The sequence below is a fragment of the Embiotoca jacksoni genome, unplaced genomic scaffold (assembly GCF_022577435.1).
Source record: "Embiotoca jacksoni isolate LCO1_2020_lvr unplaced genomic scaffold, fEmbJac1.0.p SCAF_8, whole genome shotgun sequence".
Lineage (NCBI taxonomy): Eukaryota > Metazoa > Chordata > Actinopteri > Embiotocidae > Embiotoca > Embiotoca jacksoni.
Genome location: NW_027185436.1, coordinates 15,015,177 through 15,037,900, shown reverse-complemented (window position 1 = coordinate 15,037,900; position 22,724 = coordinate 15,015,177). Strand labels below are relative to the sequence as shown.

The 22,724-nt window shown below is 41.6% G+C and overlaps 3 protein-coding genes across 5 annotated transcripts in view; 2 read left to right on the top strand and 1 right to left on the bottom strand.

The window, feature by feature from the left end:
- Positions 1-129: 129 nt before the first annotated feature.
- LOC138191581 (uncharacterized protein C2orf81 homolog) lies at positions 130-2,710 on the bottom strand. The gene is made up of 4 exons (XM_069138473.1): positions 2,659-2,710; positions 1,619-1,871; positions 1,301-1,507; positions 130-1,206 (listed from the first exon to the last, which is right to left on the bottom strand). Exons 2-4 carry the CDS (start codon positions 1,856-1,858, stop codon positions 364-366), a joined length of 1,290 nt encoding a protein of 429 aa, XP_068994574.1. The 5' UTR covers positions 1,859-1,871; positions 2,659-2,710; the 3' UTR covers positions 130-363.
- A 57-nt stretch (positions 2,711-2,767) lies between these two features.
- wdr54 (WD repeat domain 54) lies at positions 2,768-7,009 on the top strand. The gene is made up of 10 exons (XM_069178468.1): positions 2,768-2,897; positions 3,096-3,378; positions 4,380-4,442; positions 4,646-4,712; positions 5,207-5,263; positions 5,343-5,470; positions 5,639-5,739; positions 5,973-6,135; positions 6,368-6,442; positions 6,589-7,009. Exons 2-10 carry the CDS (start codon positions 3,154-3,156, stop codon positions 6,718-6,720), a joined length of 1,011 nt encoding a protein of 336 aa, XP_069034569.1. The 5' UTR covers positions 2,768-2,897; positions 3,096-3,153; the 3' UTR covers positions 6,721-7,009.
- A 12,599-nt stretch (positions 7,010-19,608) lies between these two features.
- The window catches only part of rhobtb4 (Rho related BTB domain containing 4), a 43,561-nt gene continuing 40,445 nt past the window's right edge, over positions 19,609-22,724 (top strand). Inside the window, exons 1-3 of one of the 3 annotated variants that reach the window (XM_069138639.1) lie at positions 19,609-19,782; positions 20,180-20,474; positions 20,545-20,682. The gene's annotated coding sequence lies outside the window, so the exon portion shown is untranslated. Of the gene's footprint in view, positions 19,820-20,179; positions 20,475-20,544; positions 20,683-22,724 lie in introns of all 3 variants that reach the window. The other 2 variants (XM_069138638.1, XM_069138640.1) reach the window with 2 other exon arrangements.

Genomic DNA, 22,724 nt, shown 5'->3' with positions numbered 1-22,724 from the left:
CTGGCAACTGTGTATGTAAAGGATTAGTGTTGATTTGTATAATATCATAAAATAACAGTCAGTACGACTAAAAGATGAATAAAAACAAACTAATTGAAATCAAAGAAATGACAACGCATATATTGGATTTACAATCTATAAAGTGCTATTATTTATTGGACATTTTGTTTCTATAAAACGCAGCATATCACATTACTGTGTTGCAAATGCAGAGTAGCTCACAAATACACAGAGGAAAATTTGGATTGAGCCAGAATCATTTAGAAACATATATAATTATTTTGTTTTTTTACAACTTCACCTGCATCAGACACTGACGTGTTGTCGTATTAATATGTGTGGCGCATTATGTTCTACGTGTAATCAACTCTTGGACTGAAACAATGGGGTGACCAGTGGTGGTGGACCTGAGGTAAACTCATCAACTGAAAGCAGTGGCAAAGCTGGATTACTCCGTATCGGCCTCAGCTTGGTGGACTGGGGAGGATGGTTATATTTTAGAGGGTTCATTTCAACTGCCTGGGGATCCAAGAGAGAAACACCCTTGGCCAAGACCGTTGTGTCCAGCCGTAGAGGCCCAGGCACAATGTGTTCCTTTCTGTGTGTGTAGAGAGACAATTTCCTCGGGTAGACATCTTCCTCGTTCCTCTTCTTAAACTTTTCTGGTTGATCCTTGGAGCTGGTTAGTGGTTGCAGAGATTTTACTGTCTGCTCAGTTTGCTGCTTGTTTTTTCTCAGTTCCAGTCTGGATAGTCCACTTGGTTTCTTAGTGTCGGGTTTTGTGTTGTTGTTATCCACAATCTCAAACTGAGGAGTAATGTAATGTTGAGGCAAGCAGGACGGATCCAGCCTTGGGATGGGTTGGGAGTTCTTATGCTGAGATATTGAACCAGTCATACGGTTAGAAACAGATTGTCCCATGCTTTTACTTTCTACCTCCACATCCTTTTTTGTTGAGCAGGACAGTGACGGCAGTAATTTGCATGGAACAATCTTGGGAGGTAAATTAAACTGTTGCTTTTTCTTTCTATTAGTTTTTGGTGGGGGCAGAGGACTAAGTGCTTTGCAGTGCTTGTCATTGACGGGCCTCCTGGGATTTGTTTCTTTTGTAGCTTGCCTTGGAAAGCTGTTTGTTTGGGCTATAACTTCACATTCCTGGTTGAATCTAGGCTCTCTTTGCGCTGGGACCTGCCCAGTGTCAGCCTCCTGTTAGAAAAGAATATAGAAAAATATACTGTGGACATGACTTCAGATAACTTCAAAATTTGAAGAGAAAACCTGCATGAAGAGGCAACAATACCTTTGGTGACGCACTAAGAGGTTGATGGGTAGTGTTTAAAACAGGCACACATCCTTGAGCCCAGGCATCTGGAATCACTGGCACAGGTTCAGAGTCTTCTGTTCTAGATAATTCTTCTGGTCCGTCTCCTTCATCTAGGCACAGGAAGTGGTGCTCTACGGTCTGTATGAGGCAGCTCTTCGCCCAGGATACACAGAAAGGTGCAAGCTGAATGGCAACAAAAGACAACGTTATAGATTTTATATGTACATGTATGCTGGAAATCAATTAAAGCAAGATATATTATTTTTTTTATCCATAATGTATTTTTGTTTTGACCTGTCTTTCAATGTCCACCTTTAAACAGCCTTTCATGACCTCGCTGCACAGTTCATCCTTGATCTCCCCCACTGTCTCATCCGCTTCGTCCTGGGTCAACATGTCGGTCCACTGGGCCTGAGTTAAGTGACCAGGGGTAATGTCTTCCTCTTCCAGGTCCTGCGGTGGAGGTGTGGTCTTCTTGGCAGAAGACTTTGGTTTACGTTTGTCAGCATGGGACTTGGATGCAGAGCGGGGCATCTTGGCTCAGAGGCTGGTGTGAAATATGAAACGCAAATTATCAAGTGGTAGAAAACCACGATGTTTGTGACAATGAATAACTTGATGTTTTCACTGGGTAAAGGAGTTAACCCCCCCTAATATAGTATATATATATATAGTAATATATCTAAACTTTTAATGTTTCAGAGTTAGACGTTTTCATGCAGTTAATGCATGAGGAATATCCAGTCATGCTCACCAAAGAAAGCAGAACGTTTTGTAAATTGAGATATACTTTTATGATTGTAAAATTAACAGCAACTTTTTTTTTTTTTTTTATCAAGTGTCACATCAGATGTCTACCATTTTTCATACTATTTATTTTCCTCTTCAATCTAAACAAGTTCTATATTAGAAAGCCAACAATATTTGTGTAAGTTGGTTCCTACATGTAGTCCAATGGTCTCAACAGTCTCACATCACTTATGACCTTATCATCCAGACAGGAAAGGAAGAGTTCTCAACAATATGACAAATAATAAACCCGTTTTTCAGTTTGTGAAGCTCCCTTCTTCACAAGTTAGTCGGGTGGGCTGCTCTCCTTTGATTTGTTTGTTTAAAACAATAAAACATGCCCCAGCTCCGTGAGCCGAATCTATGACGCTGGCGCGGAGGGGAGGGGGGAGGCCGATATTAAACGTGTCCGTTTTAAGCGTCTAAAACACGGTCAAAACTGCTGACCGAGTCGCCCTCCGACCGCAGCACAGTCGACTACTTTTGAATTACCAGTTTTATGCCGTCAGGAGCTCCAGTGAATTATTCTTTATTTACAACTTTACCTTACTCTTCTCTATCTTCTACGTTGCGTGTCGTGTGCGGTTGCTGAACAACCGAGTACGCAAAGATGACGTAGGACGTACGCGTACGTCGTCTCTATGGCTGCGGAGGACGCGGAAGGTAATCCGATTTGCTAACCAAACCCGAGAGGTGCTTCGTCCACGTTGACAGCCTGTGTAATACTCAAAGCACGACAGAGCCAATGGAGACGGCGACACATTTGATGTAATCCGAAACAAGGGTATGTGCCACACATCACCCAAAAGCAAGCGTCCTCTTCTACTTGTAGTTATCGCTGCTTAACTTCTCGCTAACACACCTAGCTTGCTGCTAATTCTAAGTATTGAGCTTTTGCCGTCGGCCGCGAAGGCTCACCAGCGGCGCACGCTTTTAAGGAAACGTGTCATTGAATTGCCGTGACCCTTTTGTTTTTTTTTAGAGTGACACCAGATCAAACGCCGCTCGGCAACCTGGCGCCGCTTAAAGAAGGCAGCTCGATGTATCACAAGGAGAAAAGCATCCAGATAAAAAACAGCGCCTCGGCGCTCTACAACAACCTCAGCGTGCTGCGCATCGCCCCGCGGCACCTCACCTACTTCACGGTGGTCCACGCCAATGTCGTCAACATGGTCAGCGCGTCCTGGGACGGCCTCAACTATTCCCACCGTCAGCTGCAGTCCAAGGAGCCCAACGTGGCCACCAGTACGTCGCTCATCATGCAGGTCAGACCGCAGCGGCACTGAAAACACCTATCAGATAGATCGATGGAGATGAACAGCACTTGGAAGTGTAGCCTCAGTTATCGTAGCCAAATCAAAATACATTTAGATCAATTTATCATAACAGTATCAATAATCGATTTCATTTTAAATCACTAAAATCGGGGTGGGGGGGAGCTCTGCACGAAAAGGGGCTGTAGATCAGTATTCTCCAGCCTCAATGTAAACACCCTCAAACAAGTCTAATTTTGAAAGTCAGCACTATTAAATTTCTGCTCCCAACACAAAAATCCCTAAACAATTACTCGCCATCTTATATTAAAGATGTCTTCGTACCCTCTTAGGGGCTGTGAGAGTTTCCAGAAGTAGAATAATTCGGGAGGCAGGGCCTTTGGTTACCGGGCTCCTCTCCTGTGGAAACAGCATCCAGTTTAAGTTGAAGTATTTTACAGAATAATCTTAAAATCCGACTTTTTGTTAAAGCTAAAGAGTGACCCCGAACCATCTCTTTTCTATGCTTTCCTTGCTCTCCATGAATTGCATATTACAGCGTGTTGTTTTAACATTTCCTTTAACATTATGATTGTATTGATGTTGAATTCTAACAGGTTTTTAGGTAGGTAGGTATTTACTTTATTAATCCCCGAGGGGAATTTTTTTAAAATTTGTTGCATGTTGTTGTACATGCATATTGTAACGCGATTGTTCTTTTCTATTTGTAAAGTGTATCACGGCCATGTTCCTTGGCACTCTGTAAATAAAATTGAATTGGTCATAGTTATTGTTGAATTTTAACTGCAGTGATCTGGAGTGCAGTGTTGAAACAAGAAAAGATACCACCGCACAAACCGCTGAGAAAGTTTACAAAAAAAAAATCATGAACAACATTCTTTGACAAGTTGCTCGGTGACTTTTAGCATCGTTTTATTTTGTCTTTTGCTCTTGAATTCTGTATTTGAATTTGGCTGGATCATAACCATAATACTGAAATTGTCTCGCAACAGGCTGCATTTTGTGCTCTGCCCTCTCGTGACCTGCTGGTGGTGACCTCTCAGAAGGGGATCCAGGTGAGCGTTGGTTTGCTCCTCTCCGCCACATCTGCTCCATCTGCTCCTTGTTTACTTGTCATGGCTGTTGGTTGTATATCGTGATGATACAGGAGTCCATACTGCCTCTATGTCATTGAGTAACAAATTAATATGTGTTTTTTTTTTAATGCTTTTAACTTTTATATGAATCCTTTTTTTTTTTTTTTAATTTTGTTTTTTAGATATATGAATCTGATGGCTCCATCATGGTGTACTGGCATGCACTGGATACTCCAGAAACACCAACAGGTAATTTTACATAGAAACTGTGGATGTACTGTAGATGTCCTGTCTCACCGAGTAGGATGAAGATAATCAAATGTACTATTTGATGCAGTATAATAAGTTATGATACGATGTGGTGTGATTTCTCCATGTTAATAGAATATGACGAGTATATTGTGTATTTCCTGGAAACTTGTCAGCACATTCGATCTATCTTCATAACACAAACATAATTAAAAACATCAGTGGGAGGTCCTTATTATTATAATGAAATAAAACATTTTCAGGATACCTTGACTTAATTAAATTTACACAACTACAATTCCAGTGAAGACACTGTATGCACAATGTTTTTCTGATTTGTCAGGCTAACTCACAAACACTGTTATCTCTGTTTACATGCACGTTTTATACAAAAGTTTATGAATGCAAGTATGTGCAAACACAATTGTATGTGAGGGAAAATAATTGACCCAGAGTTTTGTATTGAATCTCACGGAACGTAATTTCTGTCCCAGCACAGGCAGTGTTTGCTCGAGGGATATCAGCAGTGTGGGAGCATTATATCTGTGTGGGTAAGTGCTGAGTAAAATATATTTCCTTACATACATTCACAAGGGCAAAACTCGACAGTCTGCTTGTCTCTTTCTTCAGGCGTTTCGTCTGGAGCAATTCTCGTATTTGATGTTCCCAGTAAAGGAAGTAATATTACTCTGTCTGAGGTCCTGGAGGAGCACAAGGAGTCCATCACCGATATGGCCGCTGAGTGTTCTGGCAGTCAGGTGTGTGTTTGTTCAGTGGTGTGCATTGTCTGTGGTCTGTCTATCTGAACTTTTGTTGATAAAGTTCAAACTATTTAAATACATGAAAAAAAAAATACTTCTAGGAACTACAACCTTTCTTTGAATTACGTAATCCCATTCACACTGTTGCTGTGTGTGTCTTTTCAGGAGTGCATAGCTAATCTGGTCACTACAGATGATGAGGGCACCATGTGTGTGTGGAAGTCTGGGGAGGAATTTCAGCTGCTCAACAAGATCCCTGGTTTGGAGTATGACGTTGATTGTATCTTAGTTTCATTAATTTGTGCATTATGTAAAACTGAGCTAAAAAAAAAAAAAGAAGAAGAAGTGGTGCAGCTAATAGTGACAGTAAAGATTTATCATCACTAACTCCTCTTCTGCTCCTACTTTCCTTTTTATCTGTCTCTCTTCATATGCTGTTGTACCCATCTACTTACATTTATAATCTTTTCCGCTGTCCCTTGTTCCTCATCGCTCTCAGCATGAGCTGCTCATCTGTCAAGTTGTGGAAAGGTACAGTGGTGGCAGGTTACGGCACAGGCCAGATCCGTCTCTATGAGGCAGTCACGGGAATTCTGCACGCCGAGATCAACGCTCACGCTCGCTGGATATACTCACTGGACATCGCTCCTTTTTCTGGACTGGTGAGGCGCAGAAACCAAATGTCTAAGACAGACATGTTTTTGGTTCAGTTACAGTTTTCCAAATATGCAAATAAAGTTGATAATAGTTTTTTTTTGTGAAAGACAATAATTAGCAAATTTAGAAAGATTATTTAGGACTAAAGCATGTTCAGATGGTTCAGGTTCAGGTTTGGGAATAATTTCAGCATATCGCATACCACTTAATGATTGTCCATCTCCCTGTGTGCTTTAGCTCCTGTCTGCTGCTGAGGATTCTCTGGTCAGGGTGTGGCACCTGACTATGACCCCAGAAACCAACACTGTGGAGGTAATTGGCCTTAAGTCTGAATACATACATTTTTTCTTAAATTCTGTTTATAATCAAGGCACATACGTGGTTTAACTTACATCAGATCATTTTTCTCCTCCTCCTCTTTCAGACTCTGACTTTGTGTTTTCCTCATTTCCTCTTAGGTTTCCCATTTGCACAATGAGTGTGTGACGGACACACAAATCTGCGGAGCCAAGTTCTGTGACGGCGATGGTTATGCCTTTGCGGTGACAGGCTATGACCTGAGTGAGATTATCCGCTATGTACAGTCGTAGGACTTTGCCTTCATGGAGGCTGAATGTAAGAATGTGAATTTGGTACATTGAGTTTGGTATATTTTGTATATTGAATGCAATATATTTTGGGAAAAGTATTTAATGTTATTTTTGTCTCTATAGTTACAAAAGTTAGAAGGACAAAAGCATATAACAAAATAATGCAAAGTGTTTAAAGTGTCTGCACATATATTACGTGCATATTTATGTGGATGTAGCTTTACAAAGAAGTTCTGTCTGACATAATTATTGTTTCAAATACTGTAACTGCACCAGTAAACATTTGATAAAGAAAGCTGTTTAGGTTGGGCTTTAATTTTGCACTTCACAAATTTAACAGTAGGTGGGGCTGTGGGTTAAATTAAGGCAGCGACAGAGTCACGCAGACAGAGTTCACTAGAGGGCAGAATGGAGTAGGCCACAGACAGACCATTTGAGAAATTCCACTTTGTGACAGCTTACTGTGTGCAGACCACAAGACACAGGCCACTCATGTCAGTTAACATGGGAACATCACAGAGGGAGGTCAAACTCTTTTTTTTTTTTCATTATACTGGGTAATTTCTTCTCTTCCTGCCATGTCCACAGTCTAATGCGGCAGATTTTTAATGTATAATGTGTACTTTTGAGTATATTTTTGTCATCTTTTTTTTTTTTTTACAGTCCAAGACATCTACATTTAGAAGTAGTTATGCAAGTTGATTTTTGGCCAACTGTGTCTGTGATTTATTTGTTACTTTGACTTTCTCATGATGTCATATTTTTGGCATTTAGATGTGCTAAATAGACGGGTTCCTTGAAGTAATAGTAGAAACAGAAGGTTGTACCGCTTTCTAAAAGATGACATGAAGAACTACAAAGGCCCTTCATGAAAACTGACTCAAACTACTCCAATACCTTTAACTAGTGTTTCACAATTACTGTGCAAACCAATGCAAGACAAAACATAACACATTTTCCAGGACTTGAGATGAAGTTGCCTTCATTGAGAACAAATCTAGGCAGCGGAGGTGTATTGCTATTTTGTACTGGTCTTGCATATTTCAGATCACTTGAGGGTTTTTAGGTCACGCCAAGCAACCAGGTATCATAATCCCACTTTATCGTGACAAGGTAAGAAGAATCAGGTCAGCAAGGAATTGTGTGGTGTTTGTCAGTCTGGGGCTGAGTGTGTATTAAATCCCTTAGTTCTAGTCTTTTCTGGTTTGAAGTCAACACTGGTCACATAACATCAGCTGACGGGACTGTTTTGAACCCACACACATGGCAAGTTATGTAACTTAAATTCGTAAGGTACCAACTGACAATCGCACTAACGATTTGGCCCGGTCAAACGCTAGCACAAACATGCACCGCAGAGACATGAACACAGAATAAGAAACGTGATGTGATTCCCAGCTGCCGGGACTCGGGTGGATCACTTCACTGGCAGTAGAGGGACAGTGAAGGACTAAACTGTCAATATGAGGTCACAAGTGACATGGACACTGAGATTACATAACTAAGTGGAGCAGGACGGAGAGAAGGAAAGGTTGGTCAAAAGTGATAGATGAAATAAGCAAAGGACTTTTGAGAGCAGAGAAAGTACCGAACTGTGCAAAGCGGCCTGTTTCGAGAAGGAGTTGGAGGTAGAACATGAGAATATGACGTCACTGTTCTCTGTTACACGGAGACAAACAACAGCAGTCATTTAGTCCTTGTTAACCGAGTCAATACTGCTGTGACTCTCTAGTCCTGTACACAGCTCCGGGGCCACTCATGCTGTGTACTGCCACAGTACTTGTCAATAGTTGGCTCTTAGGTGTTAGACACAGCTGAGCACACAGTGTTGGGGAGATCAGACCTCAGCATGAACTGATTTCAGGCGTGGGTGTGAACCTATGTGGACTGCATGTGTGTCAAGTCATAATGGTATTACGGCGGCATTCTCCTGCTCATACTCCCCTGTAGACACTTTGTAATCTTTTATGAATGAGAGTGACAAGACAAAAATAGATTCAGCAAGACCTTCAGTGAAAGGCCCCGATGTGTCACTTTAATAAAATCACAGAGAGAAACACTGACCATGATATGAAAAAGACTCATGCCGTGAGAGAAGTCATCATGGGAGGATTACGGCACCGGCCTTTTGTTCGGCTGTTCAATCCTTTAGCTTTGTGTTGGAGTCTCACTTTCTTATTAATAAAAATGAACAACCAACAAAACAAGTTTGTTCAGTGCACAGCCCAAACTATCTATGGGTTTCAACCAAGCCTGGATACCAAAATACAAGTTCCTCCATCGAGGCCTGTTCCGTCCTTAAGGGTTAGCAGGTGTGGTAAATATCTGTCTCTCTCTGTCTTTGTGGAAGTACCACAACAAGAATATATTTGAATATGTTTGAGTGTGTGTTTCTTAATTATTGTGGTGGAGAAAGAGCAATTTATTCCTTGCCGATCCAACCTTGTGGCAGCTGCCTTGGCCTCTGTCGCTAAGCCTGCTGGGATAGAGCCTTACCAGGGGGGATGAGGAGTCTAAAGCCCCTCCAGCTTGCTGCCACAGACAGACCAGCTCTCTGACGAAGCAATCAGGAAACCAGTTCCTGCAGAAATGCTATATAAATAGATCTTGCACTTTAAACACACTGAGACGGGAAGGAGGATGGTACTACGAACTGACAGACCTGAAAAACTGCCACTGCTGACTGACAGTATGGAATAAAAAAGACAAACACAGACAGACCAGAACTAGGTTGGATAACATTTGCAAATGCTCAACAAATTGATTTTGTCAGTTTGTTTTTGTATTGTATTGTATATTATAGCTATAGTTTTGTGCAAAAGTTTTATCCACTTCAGATCCATGACACAAAACCATCAGGGGGGGGCTTCGGATCTGTCCAAAATTCATCCTGCATCATGACAACAACCTTATAATCAACCAGAGTCATAAACAACTACCTGCAGGGATAAGGAGTCATGCAGCAGATGGTATGGCCCCCACAGAGCCGTGCTCTCAACATCATCAAGTCAGACTGGGATTACATGAGGGAAAAGAAGCAACCGAGATATCTTAAATCCACAGAAGAAGTGTGGCAAGTTCTCCACGATGCTTGTAACAACCCACCTGCTGAGTACTGTGAAAATCTGTGCGCACCCGTACCTCCTAGAACTGGTGCTGTTTGTCAGGCAAAGTGTGATTTTATTTATTTATTTTTTCATTTTCTGCACTTTGCATGCAATTCATTTATTAATATGGCCGAAAAATCTTTACACAGTGCTGTATGTATTAGTTTGGGATGGTGATGGTGCTGTACCTGCTAAATGCTATCACTGCAGCTTAGTAAATGTTGCTTGAAAATGCTTTTGCTAATGAGCCCGATTTTTAATAAGACCTGCGATCCTGAAACTACTCGATTTAGGTTACTTGTTAATGTAGTGCGGGGTACTGTGTTTAAATATATTTTTTAGCACTGACTGAAATGTCTCCGTAGCACTGAGAAGCTGGCGCTGTATCGCAAAAGCACAAAAAGCTGGCACTAAATGCTTGGTGAGATTCTTGGTCTTGTTTGCTCATTCTGTACAAGATATTTCCTCCAGTAACCGACTGGAGCCTATTGGGAGCAGCCCAAACAAGCGATAAACAAAGCATTGACATATCTGATATGGCAAGCTTGTTAGCAAACAGTTGCTTATTACAACTTTAACAGTTATGGAGCAACATTAGCATTTATTCAGAGTTGTGTTTTTGTCCACCTGCTGAAAGTAAATCCAGTATTCACCTTCTTTTAGGAAACAGCACAGTTGTGACAGCTTTTTTGGGGGGGGCTGAAACAAGCTGCCTGCTGTGGCCAAAAAAACAACACAAGAGTGGTGAAAGTGAAGCATAACAATGAAGGGCCGAACAGATAAATAATGAGCTGAAACTCACCATAAAAGGGGAACTGTTCTGATGGTAAAACTCTGTAGGTTCGACACTATGAGCCATTCATTTCCACATTATTTGTTGTCACATTTCCCTTTTAATTTGGTGTTGCAAGATACAGATTGTAGCCACTTTAAACTATTGCATTGGTAATCTTAGAATATTTTCAAGGAATATGAAACCACTGTTAAGACCGTGTTTTTGTCAAGATATCATTAAATGCTCATATACTTGAGAATATGGGTTTATTGCTTTTGTTAAATGAAAACTGTGTTGAAAAACACTTTCTGTATGTCCTTAAAAATAACGTATGGAGGAAAGTATTGATCCTGCAGTTGAAGAATTTCAAAACAATATCCAAGTTTACTTATTGATGTGTTAATCTTCATCAACCAATAGTTACTATAGAAAAGTACTAATCAAATATTCAGAATTGTGAAAAAATATGATTTCAGATGCCGAAATAAGATTTGTTGCAAGCACCTTGTAATATCTGGAGTAAGTATGGATTCATTAGATTTCAAATGGAAATTTAAACCCTCAAATAGACTTTAATATCTGAGGTGAGTGACATGATCAAATGGTATGCAGCATCACGCGCAGAAACGCTCCGAGAACAACGAGGGGTGGAACAGGTTAAGTAGAAGGGAGTGTAAATTGGAGTTTATCCTGGTGATTATGCTAATTGGAATGTGGAGCGACCTGACAACTTGGATGCTGTAATTCACTCAGTTAGCAAACAATGACAAAAATTTACCAATGACAAAAAAAAAAAATGGGTGGAAAGAGGTGCAGTGGGGTAGAGCCACAAACACAAAAATATCTACAAACTAAGCTGTAGCCAAGATACACACCCTCAGAGCCACAGCCTCGGCTGGGCCTCCGATTTGAGGGGAAGTTTTACAGTAATTACTGACTCACTGTGTCCCAAAAGGTTCTATGGAAATCATGAGGCTCAAGTCGAGGCTCCATGGATGAAAGAAATATAATGGTACATTTACTATATGGGTTGATTTATGAAATATTTGTCATTTCATTCATTTTTTAAATTTCCAACAAATTCTGGTACAAAACACTATCTGGTCAAATTTAAGACCTGCAATTTTCTGATGTCTTGAACTTTCAAAATTGATTAGATTAACTATTTATTACTACAAGTCTTGCTCTGTAAGAAAATACATTCAACATCTTCTTTCAATTATGTGTAAGTGGTAAAGCACTTTGTTGTTCACGCACATTCCCAGCAACTGTGGCCCATTAGACACGTTGTGTTACACACCGAGCTCCCTAATAGACTCTTAATTGCAGTGCTACGCAGAAATGCATAACGCCAGTCCTCAGTAGAGGCCCTGTCACACCACCACTTATAAGTGTGCCTGATTGATCTTGCGTAGTACCCAAATCAGGGTCAGACAAGAGACACGGTCCACGGTTGTCCAGCCATTGACTCCATCAGTCACGCAGCAGAGGTAGATGCTGATAAATCAGATGAATCATTTCTTAACCACTTGAGGCGTGTACCCGATACATGAAAGGGTGAAATACTAAGGTGAAAAAAGCCAGGAGAGAGAGCTTTATTTCCAAACTGTAAGTCCTCAACCGAGAGCTGGAAAAATCTGCAAACTGCAGAATAACCAGCAGAACCAGATGTGGAATTTGTGCTCCCATTTAGGGCTTCAGATAAATACATTGCTGTTGTCAGGCAGGCTTAAGTGGGACAGCTTTGAATCATTCTTTCTTTGGCATTAATGGCTTTATCTGATATTTTACCATTTAAGTTATGGAAAAATGGGAAGTGAACACATGGGTAAGCACTCTCTCTCTCTCTCTCTCTCTCGCTTCCTCTCACAGACACACACACACACACACACACACACACACACACACACACACACACACACTTGCATATCCCCAGTAACGTCATTTGGTCGGCATGGGTAGGCAATGGGACTTAAATGCATTAAATTAGAGTAGAATAAACATGATCAGACCCTGCCATCTGCACCGGGATGGCATGGTTGCCTAGCACTGGGCATTGTTTGGCTGGTCTGACGTTGATGTGCTGATGCTGCCGTGTGTGCTCATTTGTGTGTTTATGTGCATGTGTGCATACGAGATGGCACCATTCAGATGATGATGGATGCCTTTTCCAGACAGTCTTCCAAATAAAGTCTGTCTTGTCTCAGATTTGAATTAGTGTATCAGTGTGTGACTGCATGTGTGTTTGTGCATACTTTTTATGTCTATGTCCTGCTGCTAGGTTTAAGTTTTGGCAATTATTTTTGTTCCAGTATAATTAGCGATAATTAAAAGGATCAGGCACACATTTTTCTAAATGGAAAAATAATATATTTGGCTAAACTGCCATTGCACTACACTCTGCATTCTCAAAGCAGGTAAATTTTAGTTGTTTGTAATTCCCAACCACTCTTTTTCTCACAAATAAACACCCCTCTCATTACGTGTGGGTGAGAGAGTTATTGACTCTCAAAATAGAGTCACAGCAATAATAACAGCAATATCCTGGCAACCCTTATCATTGTGCTCTGTCAGTGAGACTGCTAATAGGGTTAATATGAAAGAGATGAATGGCTGTCTTCAGGGCACAACCCGAATTCAAAACCATCAAACGTCAGGTTGTGTGTGTTCTCGGTTTCTCTGCATGCACAAATAGGTGTGTGATGGTAATATTAAAAAAATCTTTTACAAAACAAATTGTCAAATTTTACATTGAAAGCTTGGCATAATCTTCTGGTGAGAAAATATTAGATCTAGGTTAAGTTTGGGGCAGGTTTAGGCAAATAGTGTTCATGTCTCCAGGAAATGAATGTAAGTCAATGTGATAATGTGATGTCCTCTGGAGTAATGGAAACACAAATGTGTATGTGGGGGGGGAGGGGGGGGAATCATGAATCATGATGTTGTTCATGACATTTTAACAGTTTTATTTTTAATGTTGATTTTCAATGGTACCCAGCAGTACCACCTCACAGAAGGCTATTTCACATAGCTGAATCTGCTATGTGTTAACAAAGGGTCTTCAGTTAAGCTCTGGTGTGCATTTGCAGTGTGTGTGTGTGAGTGTGTGAGTGTGTGTTGGACATTAATCAAAGCAGCATATGTCTGGACAAGTTAAGGAAAGCTCAGTCTGTCAAAATACAGTACAAGGATACAGAATTTGTGTGAAACAAGGTTTCTACGTGAAATGTAAAATCTATTCTTTAGGAACAGTGTATCCTTTTCTATCATGGTCAGGAACGTGGAGTGGTCACCTGCTGACCCCTTCACCCAACACATTCCCCAGCTGTTCTGTCACTCAGTATTAATGGGCCTGCACCACAAATAAACACACATAAAATGGGTGCCCACATATACCCACCCACATGATCATCACTTGATGGCTCATGAAAGGAGTGTCATGTGTTTTTTGCTGACTAACTTCATTCGTGTCTGTTCTTTTTTTCTTGCTGAACTCACAGGACATGAACAGAAGTCTGACATGACAGTGATATAAATGACTCCCCACGTAAGTATCAGGTATCAGTAGGCACACATTGTGTTTGAGAGAGAAGGCTGAGAAAGAGATTAACTCCTGTTCATTTTGAACTTTACCTTTACAGTATACAAACCTATAGTTTCAACACTATGTTGCAATGTTTAGAGAGAACAGGAAACATGAAGGGACATAAAGACGATTACACTATTTAGATAAGCTTATAAACCAACCAAACTCCGGAAGCAGGGACCAATGGCATGCATACTCTCAGGAGATTAAAACTTTAAAACTTGTGCAGAGGCTTCAGCTGCTGAACATCTCTTGTCTTTCGTCTTGCTTATCTCAGTACCTGTCCCCGTCACCGATCCGCTCTACTGCGTCCCAGCCAGGACGCAGTAAATGATATGTGATTAAACACAAAGCGGTAAATGGAGCGAAAGTACAAACACTGCAATCTGGTCATTTGTCCTGAGAAAACAGTTGGTCCTCAGTGAAAAATGCAGTGATCCACACACCCCTCCATTAAGGCCAGTCACTCCCACACGGCATGCCTGTGTGGATGCACCGACAGCATAACAAAGAGACAGAAGTTTGGTTATGAGAGGAAGCCGGAGAAGAAGAGACGTCACAGCTCCCATGTAAATGGGAAACCTTAAGAGGCTTTTGCTTTGGTGACTGAGTCACCGGTGAGGAAACCATAACAGACGCGCACAATATCCAGTGAGAAGTTGAGGGCCCAGACCTGGCATAAATACATATATGATCAGTTCATTGTTTTATTCCTGTAATTAGAGCGATGAGAATAACAACCACAAAGACTTTAAAAACTCATGAATACAAAGCCCCATGGATAGAAACTCAAACCTCCAGTTCCCTGTTGAGCGTCATAAGTTGAGTAAACAAGAGACACACTTGAGGGAAAGAAGGATGAGGAGAGAGATGGGAGGAGGGAGGGGGGAGGGGGGAGATGACAGGAAGAGACAGATCGAGAGAAAGAGTTCAAAGTTTGTCTGGAGAACGGAGCCAGAGCAGAGGTAGCCGTGCTCGTCCCTGTTTCCATGGCGACCCGACAGTGACGCCAGTCGGGAGCGTTGCGCTGCAGCCGTGCTGACATGAGCTACACGTGCCAATGCCCAGCTGACAGCACTGAGCATACGCCGTGCCTATTCATAGCACCTAAGTGACGTGCTGGAGGGACACAGAGTATGGGCCAAGAAGACCAGGTGCCCAAAACTGGATGAGAACTGGCCTAGGACTGGATGGCAACCATGATGGAAGTGGATGGATACAGAGGGAGAGAACGGATTAACTCATGGGAAGGGGTTATGTCACTGTCTCTCTGATCTTTGTCCACACCGACAAAGTGACACCTGGCTCCTCAGTCATCATAAAGAATTACACAAATCCCTGCTTTTTTGAGGCCTCTGAACTCATGCACATAAAAAAACGGTGTACATGTGCATGGATAACACAGAAGTAATCTACCAAACCAGATGGGGTCACGAGGGGTCAAGTATTTCTTTGATCCACTTTGGTTCAAATTCAACTTTATCTGGCTACAACAGCCTGATCAGATAAAAAAAAAAAAAAAAAAGTAGCATATAAAAAGCAAAATTTACTCCAAATATCTGCCATCCATGAGCATGGTGCAGAAAACATATGGTATAAGATGTAGTGGGACATATATTCAGCCCTGGAAATGTATTGCAGAAGTGTAGGAGGTACTACAGCAGGTATGGAAAAGAAGTAATAGTTTGGGGGGGACATTTATTTCCAATTCCAATTCCTGGAAGATCAGATTGGGGACCTGTACTTGATGTTTATGTGGGACAATAGTGACCCATCACTTTCTTGTAGAATCCTGGGGACAGAGAAGCATACAGAGTGTCTGTCTTTCACATTTTGTTGTCTTTTGTCCACAAAATCCAAATTTTTTTTTTAAATGAAATTACTTTTTGGATAAGTATAAAAATCTGAAATATGCAGCACAACTCAAAAATACATTTTATTCCACCTTCTATCAAAGCAGAACATCACTGTAAATTGAAGTAGAACTTTTGAGAACTGTTCTATTGAAAAGATGAAAAAGAAATCCTGTAATATTTTAAAATTGAACATGAAATCTTTGCTGAAATCCCCTGAAATGTTTTTTTTTCATGAACATAAATCAATAAATGTAGCAAAAAGTCGACTTGTAATATGTTGTGACCTTTCTGTGCATGGCTGCATATGATGCCAATTTGCCGCCACAACACACAGTCCACAATGTAGTACAATTGGCAAGAGGGCTGGAAACACCAAGTCAGTGCCTCTTTTGTGAGCAATTGTTCAAGCTCAATTGGTACTTCTGTAACACTGCTTTGTCTGAGAGATCAGGCAGAAGAAAAGCAGAGGCTCTGAGGCAAAGAGAGGCCCATTGTGGTCGGTCAGCGCCTAAAGTTAGATGTCATTGTGGTCATTCGACGGCTGGTGTCAAAGCCCATTATGGCTCCTGACATGCTACAGTGGAGGAACAGAGTTGCTGAGTGAAATTGATCTGAGCGGGACAAAGATCCCCCTTTTCTTTGTGTGTGTCGGGAGTTGTGTGTTGTTTGTTGACGTACGGATGTGTATTGATACGTGTTGAGGGGGCGGGGGGGGGCAACACATTTTGGCCAACTGTGTTTGTTTGTAGAAATGAAGCTGACTCAGGCCTTTCACACCCCTGGGATCAGCAGTTTGCCCCCTCAGGAGAGAGACTGACAGAGTGAGGGGTGAACCATGTGGATCCCCTATTATGCCCCTATTGTGCCCATGTGGCTGCATCAATAGTGCTACAGCAGAGGCCACTGGCAATAGAAAAGTGCTGTACAAGACACTTTGAGATAAAGGTTTAGTACACCTTTGTATGGCATGAAGAAGAAAGGAGAAAATGGGCCTAACAAAGTGGCCAAACTGAACACACACAGTCATGTGACCTTCGGTGTATCATGTCAGCAGGAAACATTGTACGTAGAATGAGAAATACTTTTTAGAATTCACAGATGTGGATCATCCCAATGGTATCCATGTCATGGTTACAGCATGATGTTCCACCACTGCACTGGTCCGCACTGGTGTGTGTGTGTGTGTGTGTGTGTGTGTGTGTGTGTGTGTGTGTGTGTGTGTGTGTGTGTGTGTGTGTGTGTGTGTGTAATGAGCCCTATTGCGTGCCGCTGGCCACAGCCTGAGGCAGGTTGCCTAGGACTTGCATGCATGCTGAGGTAGGAGCAAGCCTGGGCAAGTCACTCCGTTCCCTTCACAGCACAATGGCTGCTTCAGATGGCTGGCTGAGCAGGAGTTTTAAGGAATCTGTGAGAGACAGGGGGCCCCTCAAAGCCCCTCAGTTGTCTGACATTTATGCGTTTGCCAAGTTCAAGATCTCCACACAGAGAGCAGCATTTAGTTCAGATAAACAAGTTGACACTGAAGACCGAATTGAAGCAATGTTTTCCTTGTGTTGTTTTGTACCTGACCTTTCTATTTTATTTGATCTTTGCAAATAAGCAGCAAAATCTTGAATAGCTGTAGTCAGTACGCAACAAGTGAAAAGGTTTCTCCACACTAAGGGACCCAAAGGATGCATTGCTTAATTTGTAATGTATCCTTATTGTTGTTAAGAGAAGCTGGACCAAGGGAGTTGGTTCAGATACATGGACTGACTGGTAAATTATGGAGAAGAGAAGTGATACAGAAACTGTTGTCATGATGAGAGAGTAATTTGTTCCAGAGGAGATTGTCCGAGTGGTTACAGGAGTTGACGCAATATCAATAATTTGTTCAAAACCATCAATCTTTTGACTAAAACTGACAAGACCCAGCAAAGACATTGCACACATATGGCTACATATGATTGATAGGTGATTAAGAGTTTCTACTTCACACTGGTGTCTGCCATGTACAAAGGCTGTGGCCAGCATCCTCCCATGTTTTGCTAGACTTGAACATCCACCCAAGTAGTTTCAAAACGAACTGGGTGGGTAGTGGTGAGGATAAAAACAAAGGCGTAAACATGCTTTCAACTAAATGCACATTGCGAATTGTGTGACGTTACGCAACTTTGCACAAACACACTGGCTCAGGTGGACGTCAGCAGTGTGATCAAATGAGGTCGTCATTTAAGCTATAAGAGGTAGTAAACACCAGGCCTGCTGAGGTGCTTTTGAGCAAGACTGAAAATCCCCCTGTGATTATGTACGTTATATTAGCCTGGTGGGTTTGTTGATTTCTAGTTATTTGAAATTGAATTGTCTAGTTTGGTTCAAATGTCTTTTTGAAATTATTTTCAGACCATTTATAAACAGGTGTAGCTTAGACTTGAGGCTTTTAGACTTGAAATGATGCGATGAATCAATGTGCTGTCGAGAATTCACTCAACTAATTTTAAAGAAACAAAATTAGCATACGAGCAGACTTCCCAGCATGCATTATTTGAAAGTTAAAACAAGTTCTTTTTTTGGGGGTTAAAGAGCCCATGATGGAAACCATCAGTGAGTCTTTAATACAAATTAAATAAATATTTGTTCTCTCTTTTATCTTCCTGTAAACAATGACAACCATGAATAAGGTGAATTGAATTGTGCAGTTTTGTTTTTTTAAATAAGTAAATGAGAACCACTTTGCAAATGGTGTTAGTACTAACAACAGTCCATGATGAATAAATAAGTAACTTGGTAAACAAAAGAAATCACAAAGAAATGCAACTACATCTGTATTGTGTTATTAAACAGCTGAATTAACTCAAGTTTATGGACTTTGGACATTTTCAAACCTTATCAGATGACTGAACATATCACTCAAAAATAAGTTTAGTTCCTCAAATATTTTAAGGAAACAGGGGAACTGACGTTTCTGAGCTGAAAAAAACGTTATCAGGCCTACCAGTTTTCTGATGGGGGGGTTTTGCTTGATCAATGGTCCAAAATTTACACAAACAACACGAAACCAAGCAGATAATACTATTTGATAAACACTAAATAAATGTAGGCATTTTTGCTTGGCAAATAATGCATCTCTTGTGCACGTGATATGTACACAGGTTGCAAATTGATGACTTTACATCTACAGATAATTCGTAGGCCGGTAATACAAGTTTGCACGAGTATATGGAAAAAAAAAATCAAATAAGTTTTCATCTTTGTTCAAATTTACTACGGCATTTCGTGTGATGGTACGACAACTCCTACACATCAGGACACCAACATTACCACAAACTCCCTTTTCAGCATATGAGATACAGAAATATGAGGCATGGGATCCTATAAGAACATCATCGTCATTTGATGAGTCCGGGAGAAGGCTTTTCTACCTCCTCAACGTGCGCACTGGTCGGCCAGGAGGCTGGCACTCTGCTTTATGAATGGATGGGTGTGGCACTAGTGACAAGCCGTGTCGTCACCGTGCTCGTTGATAGGCGCTGGCGTGCTGACCGTGAAGGATGGTCTGGAGTGAAACATAACTGGGCTCTGCCACCGCTTGGGAGAGACAACGAGAGAAGGAAAGGGGAGGAGAGGAGAGAGAGAGAGAGAGAGAGAGAGAGAGAGCGAGAGAGAGAGAGAGAGAGAGAGACAGACAGACAGACAGAGACAGAGACCGCGGCATCAGCCCACTCCCCAGCGAGGACCAAACTTCTGGCGAGAAATCTGGTGAGATGGGGGACTTGGATATAACAGCAAGGGCGCGGTAGGACAAAAGGCAAACGGACTTTTGTTTTAGGATATGCTATTTATTTATTTTTTGTACAGGAAAAGAGGCAAATCGAACAAATATATAGGCTACTATCATTGGGATGAGATTAGAGTAGATCGGACAGATGTGATGAGGATTAAATGCATTAAGAGTTTATGGAAATTAATGGAAGAACCCGTCGTGCATCTGTGATGTAAAGTCTGTATCAAATCGGTATTTATAAGAGAGAGAGAAAAAAAAACAACGAATCCGGCCACGATGAGCAGCACTGCTGTGTAAAAAAAAAAAAAAAAACAGACAGACAAAAGAAAGTCGAGGCAAGGTTCCCCTCCTCCATGTGCTCCTTCCTTGTAGGTGTGACAGAAACAACAAAGGGACGGGGAAAAACTCGCATCAGGACCACAGGCGGACAACTAACCAGACAGATCCCAGAGCACAATAGCAGGGGTCTGCAAACAACAGCACGTCTGCAGGTTTTGCAATATGCAGCAGTCTTCGTGTAATTACATTCCTCCTGGCGTCTCTCGGCTGCAACAGTCGGGAGGATTTTTCTCCTGTCAGCTCTGGCAGATCCTCAACAAACACGAAACGAAGCCGATAATTTGAGGACTTTCAAGTCCAGGCTGAAACGGAGCAAGTGTTAAAACATGTGAGTTGTGATTAGATGTTGTCATCCAGGGGAATGCTCTGAAGTGATCGCGTTTGTCTGTGCCTTGCAGTTCAATGGGGAGAAGCGAGAGACGAGCGCTGCCCGGAATAAACTGAATGGAAAAGAGCAGTGGAGAGGTGTGAGCTGAAAGTGGACATCGCGGAGAAAGAGACCAGAATCCGACGACAGAGGTGCAGGTCTTTCAAAGGTAGGAGCCGTGGTTATGACATACAGCCTACTATAAGTATTAACTTGTAATTTAATCTTTATGCTCTCTGCAAAGCAGACTACAGTGCGGACCACATGTGGACAAGACTGCTCGGTTGCATAACGGTTCAGCTTGTTTGGGTTGTTTACTGTCGACTTATCGACAAACCCCAGACTGCTCGTGAATAGGCTGCTTTTTAAACTTCTGCTCCAAAATGTATCCGCTTTTTGGAAGATTTCTTCATTAGGCATTTTACAGTCGATGTATTGGACTTTGTCTGGCGGCAATATTCGCAAAACTTATTGAAGTTTGGAATATTCAAAGTTTATTAAAACAACAGTGGGTCCCTATAAGTCAGCCTAAGACAAAACCTGCACAACATTGATAGTCATCTAAAGGAGCAATCTTATTTTTTTTTTCTTGGTATGTCAACTTCTTCAGTGTTACACTTTCGTTTTTCTTTTGAATGTAGCCCCCAGACGTATTCAGTTAAAAGGGAAGATTCATATCCAAGAGATTTCCCCCAAAATTACAATGGATGATAATGATTATGATGCCAAGTATCAGTATACTGTAATCTACATTATGCAGTCAATATTATGGTTCTTATAAAACAATGATGCCAACATATATAAAAGTGCAGTTCTGGAGAAAGACTATTGATATTTGAACACAACAAACCCTTCAGAGGCTCTGCCCCCCCAACTTCGTGAAAGGCAACAACACTAACTGAGCTTGATGTTTCAGCCTAACCTGTGGGAACTGATGACTCTTTCTAATAGCTGTATAAAATGCATAGGCTGTATATAAAAGTGGGCGTAGCTTCCGGGTCTGAAAAACGAGGGCAATAAGGAAGTCCCATAAAGTGCAATACCACTGACGGCCGCTAGGGGTGTGCTCCTTATGCCTTTGGCTTCATAAACTCCCATTCAACTTCTCATGAAATACAAAGACCATATATTTTTTCCAAGATTCAATTTGGTGTCGTTCGCTAAAGCTTCTCCTTCTTATTAGTTGTCCGGCAGTCCATCTGAAAATAATCCCATCATTAATTACATATCAGGCCTAAAAAAGCAGTACGTTTGTGGGCGTGCCTGTTTGATTGACAGGTCTGTGGTGCAATCAGGTTTCTGCTATAGGTGAGCGGGGCGTATTGTCCTCGGGTTCCCAGCCCGATTGAGTCATATTTACCGCTCGCTCCTCCCCAGCTCCCCCAAATCTAAAAATGATCACTTGCGGCTTCAAACCGCTCTGAACTAGTAAAGTGGTGGCAGCTGCAAAGTCAAGCTAGAGATGTCATAACAGCAGTTCGCAAACCAATGGGTGACATCACTGTTGGTTGCCGCTTGATAAAACGTCATCCAAAACGAGTTAAAAACCAGTTTGAGTTAGTTGAATAGGTTGTTTTTACAAAACTACAATGACCTAAGAGAAGACCATTTTGTCGCTGAGATCACAACAAAGGTTACGTCAAATAGCATTTTGAATTTTGCATTAATCCCCCCCCCCAAAAAAAAAAATCCCACTGTGCTCGCAAACTCATCTTTTTAGGTATTCATGGTACATAAAACCTTCGTTGTACAGTCGAATACTATTGTATTGCGCGAACACAGACGCAGCAAGTCTTCTAACTAAAGTTAGTTGGGTTTAGAGTTAGTAAACATTTTCTACCGTTGCCGCTGTGACGCTAACATGCGGAGAGGACGAGATCGTTTGTCGCGCCAGCTCCAGACGACGACACTTACAACTCTCCTGCTACTCGAGCTGACATCACATCAACAGCAGATCTGGGCAAACTGGCGAGTACGCTGAATGCCAGCGTGCGAGTCATTTTATTTGAACTAACACACACATGTTACAAGGGCACTTGCTTGCTACTAACCCTTTGGGATTAGTCAGCACAAATGTTCGCAAATTGAAAAAAAGAACAACACAGACGGTTATGAGACACTTGGCGAAACTAACACCTGTCAAATTGAAATAGAGCAAGCCACCTTTGGAAAGCCTAATTGATGTCAACGCAGCGCCTCTTTTTCAGTTTT

Coding starts and splice junctions, on each gene's coding strand:
- LOC138191581 (XM_069138473.1), bottom strand. CDS start 1,858: ATGCCCCGCTCTGCATCCAAGTCCCATGCTGACAAACGTAAACCAAAG. Junction 1,508..1,618: donor AGGTGGACATTGAAAGACAG/GTCAAAACAAAA, acceptor GTTGCCATTCAG/CTTGCACCTTTCTGTGTATC. Junction 1,207..1,300: donor CTCTTAGTGCGTCACCAAAG/GTATTGTTGCCT, acceptor CTTTTCTAACAG/GAGGCTGACACTGGGCAGGT.
- wdr54 (XM_069178468.1), top strand. CDS start 3,154: ATGTATCACAAGGAGAAAAGCATCCAGATAAAAAACAGCGCCTCGGCG. Junction 4,443..4,645: donor CCTCTCAGAAGGGGATCCAG/GTGAGCGTTGGT, acceptor TTTGTTTTTTAG/ATATATGAATCTGATGGCTC. Junction 5,471..5,638: donor CTGAGTGTTCTGGCAGTCAG/GTGTGTGTTTGT, acceptor GTGTCTTTTCAG/GAGTGCATAGCTAATCTGGT.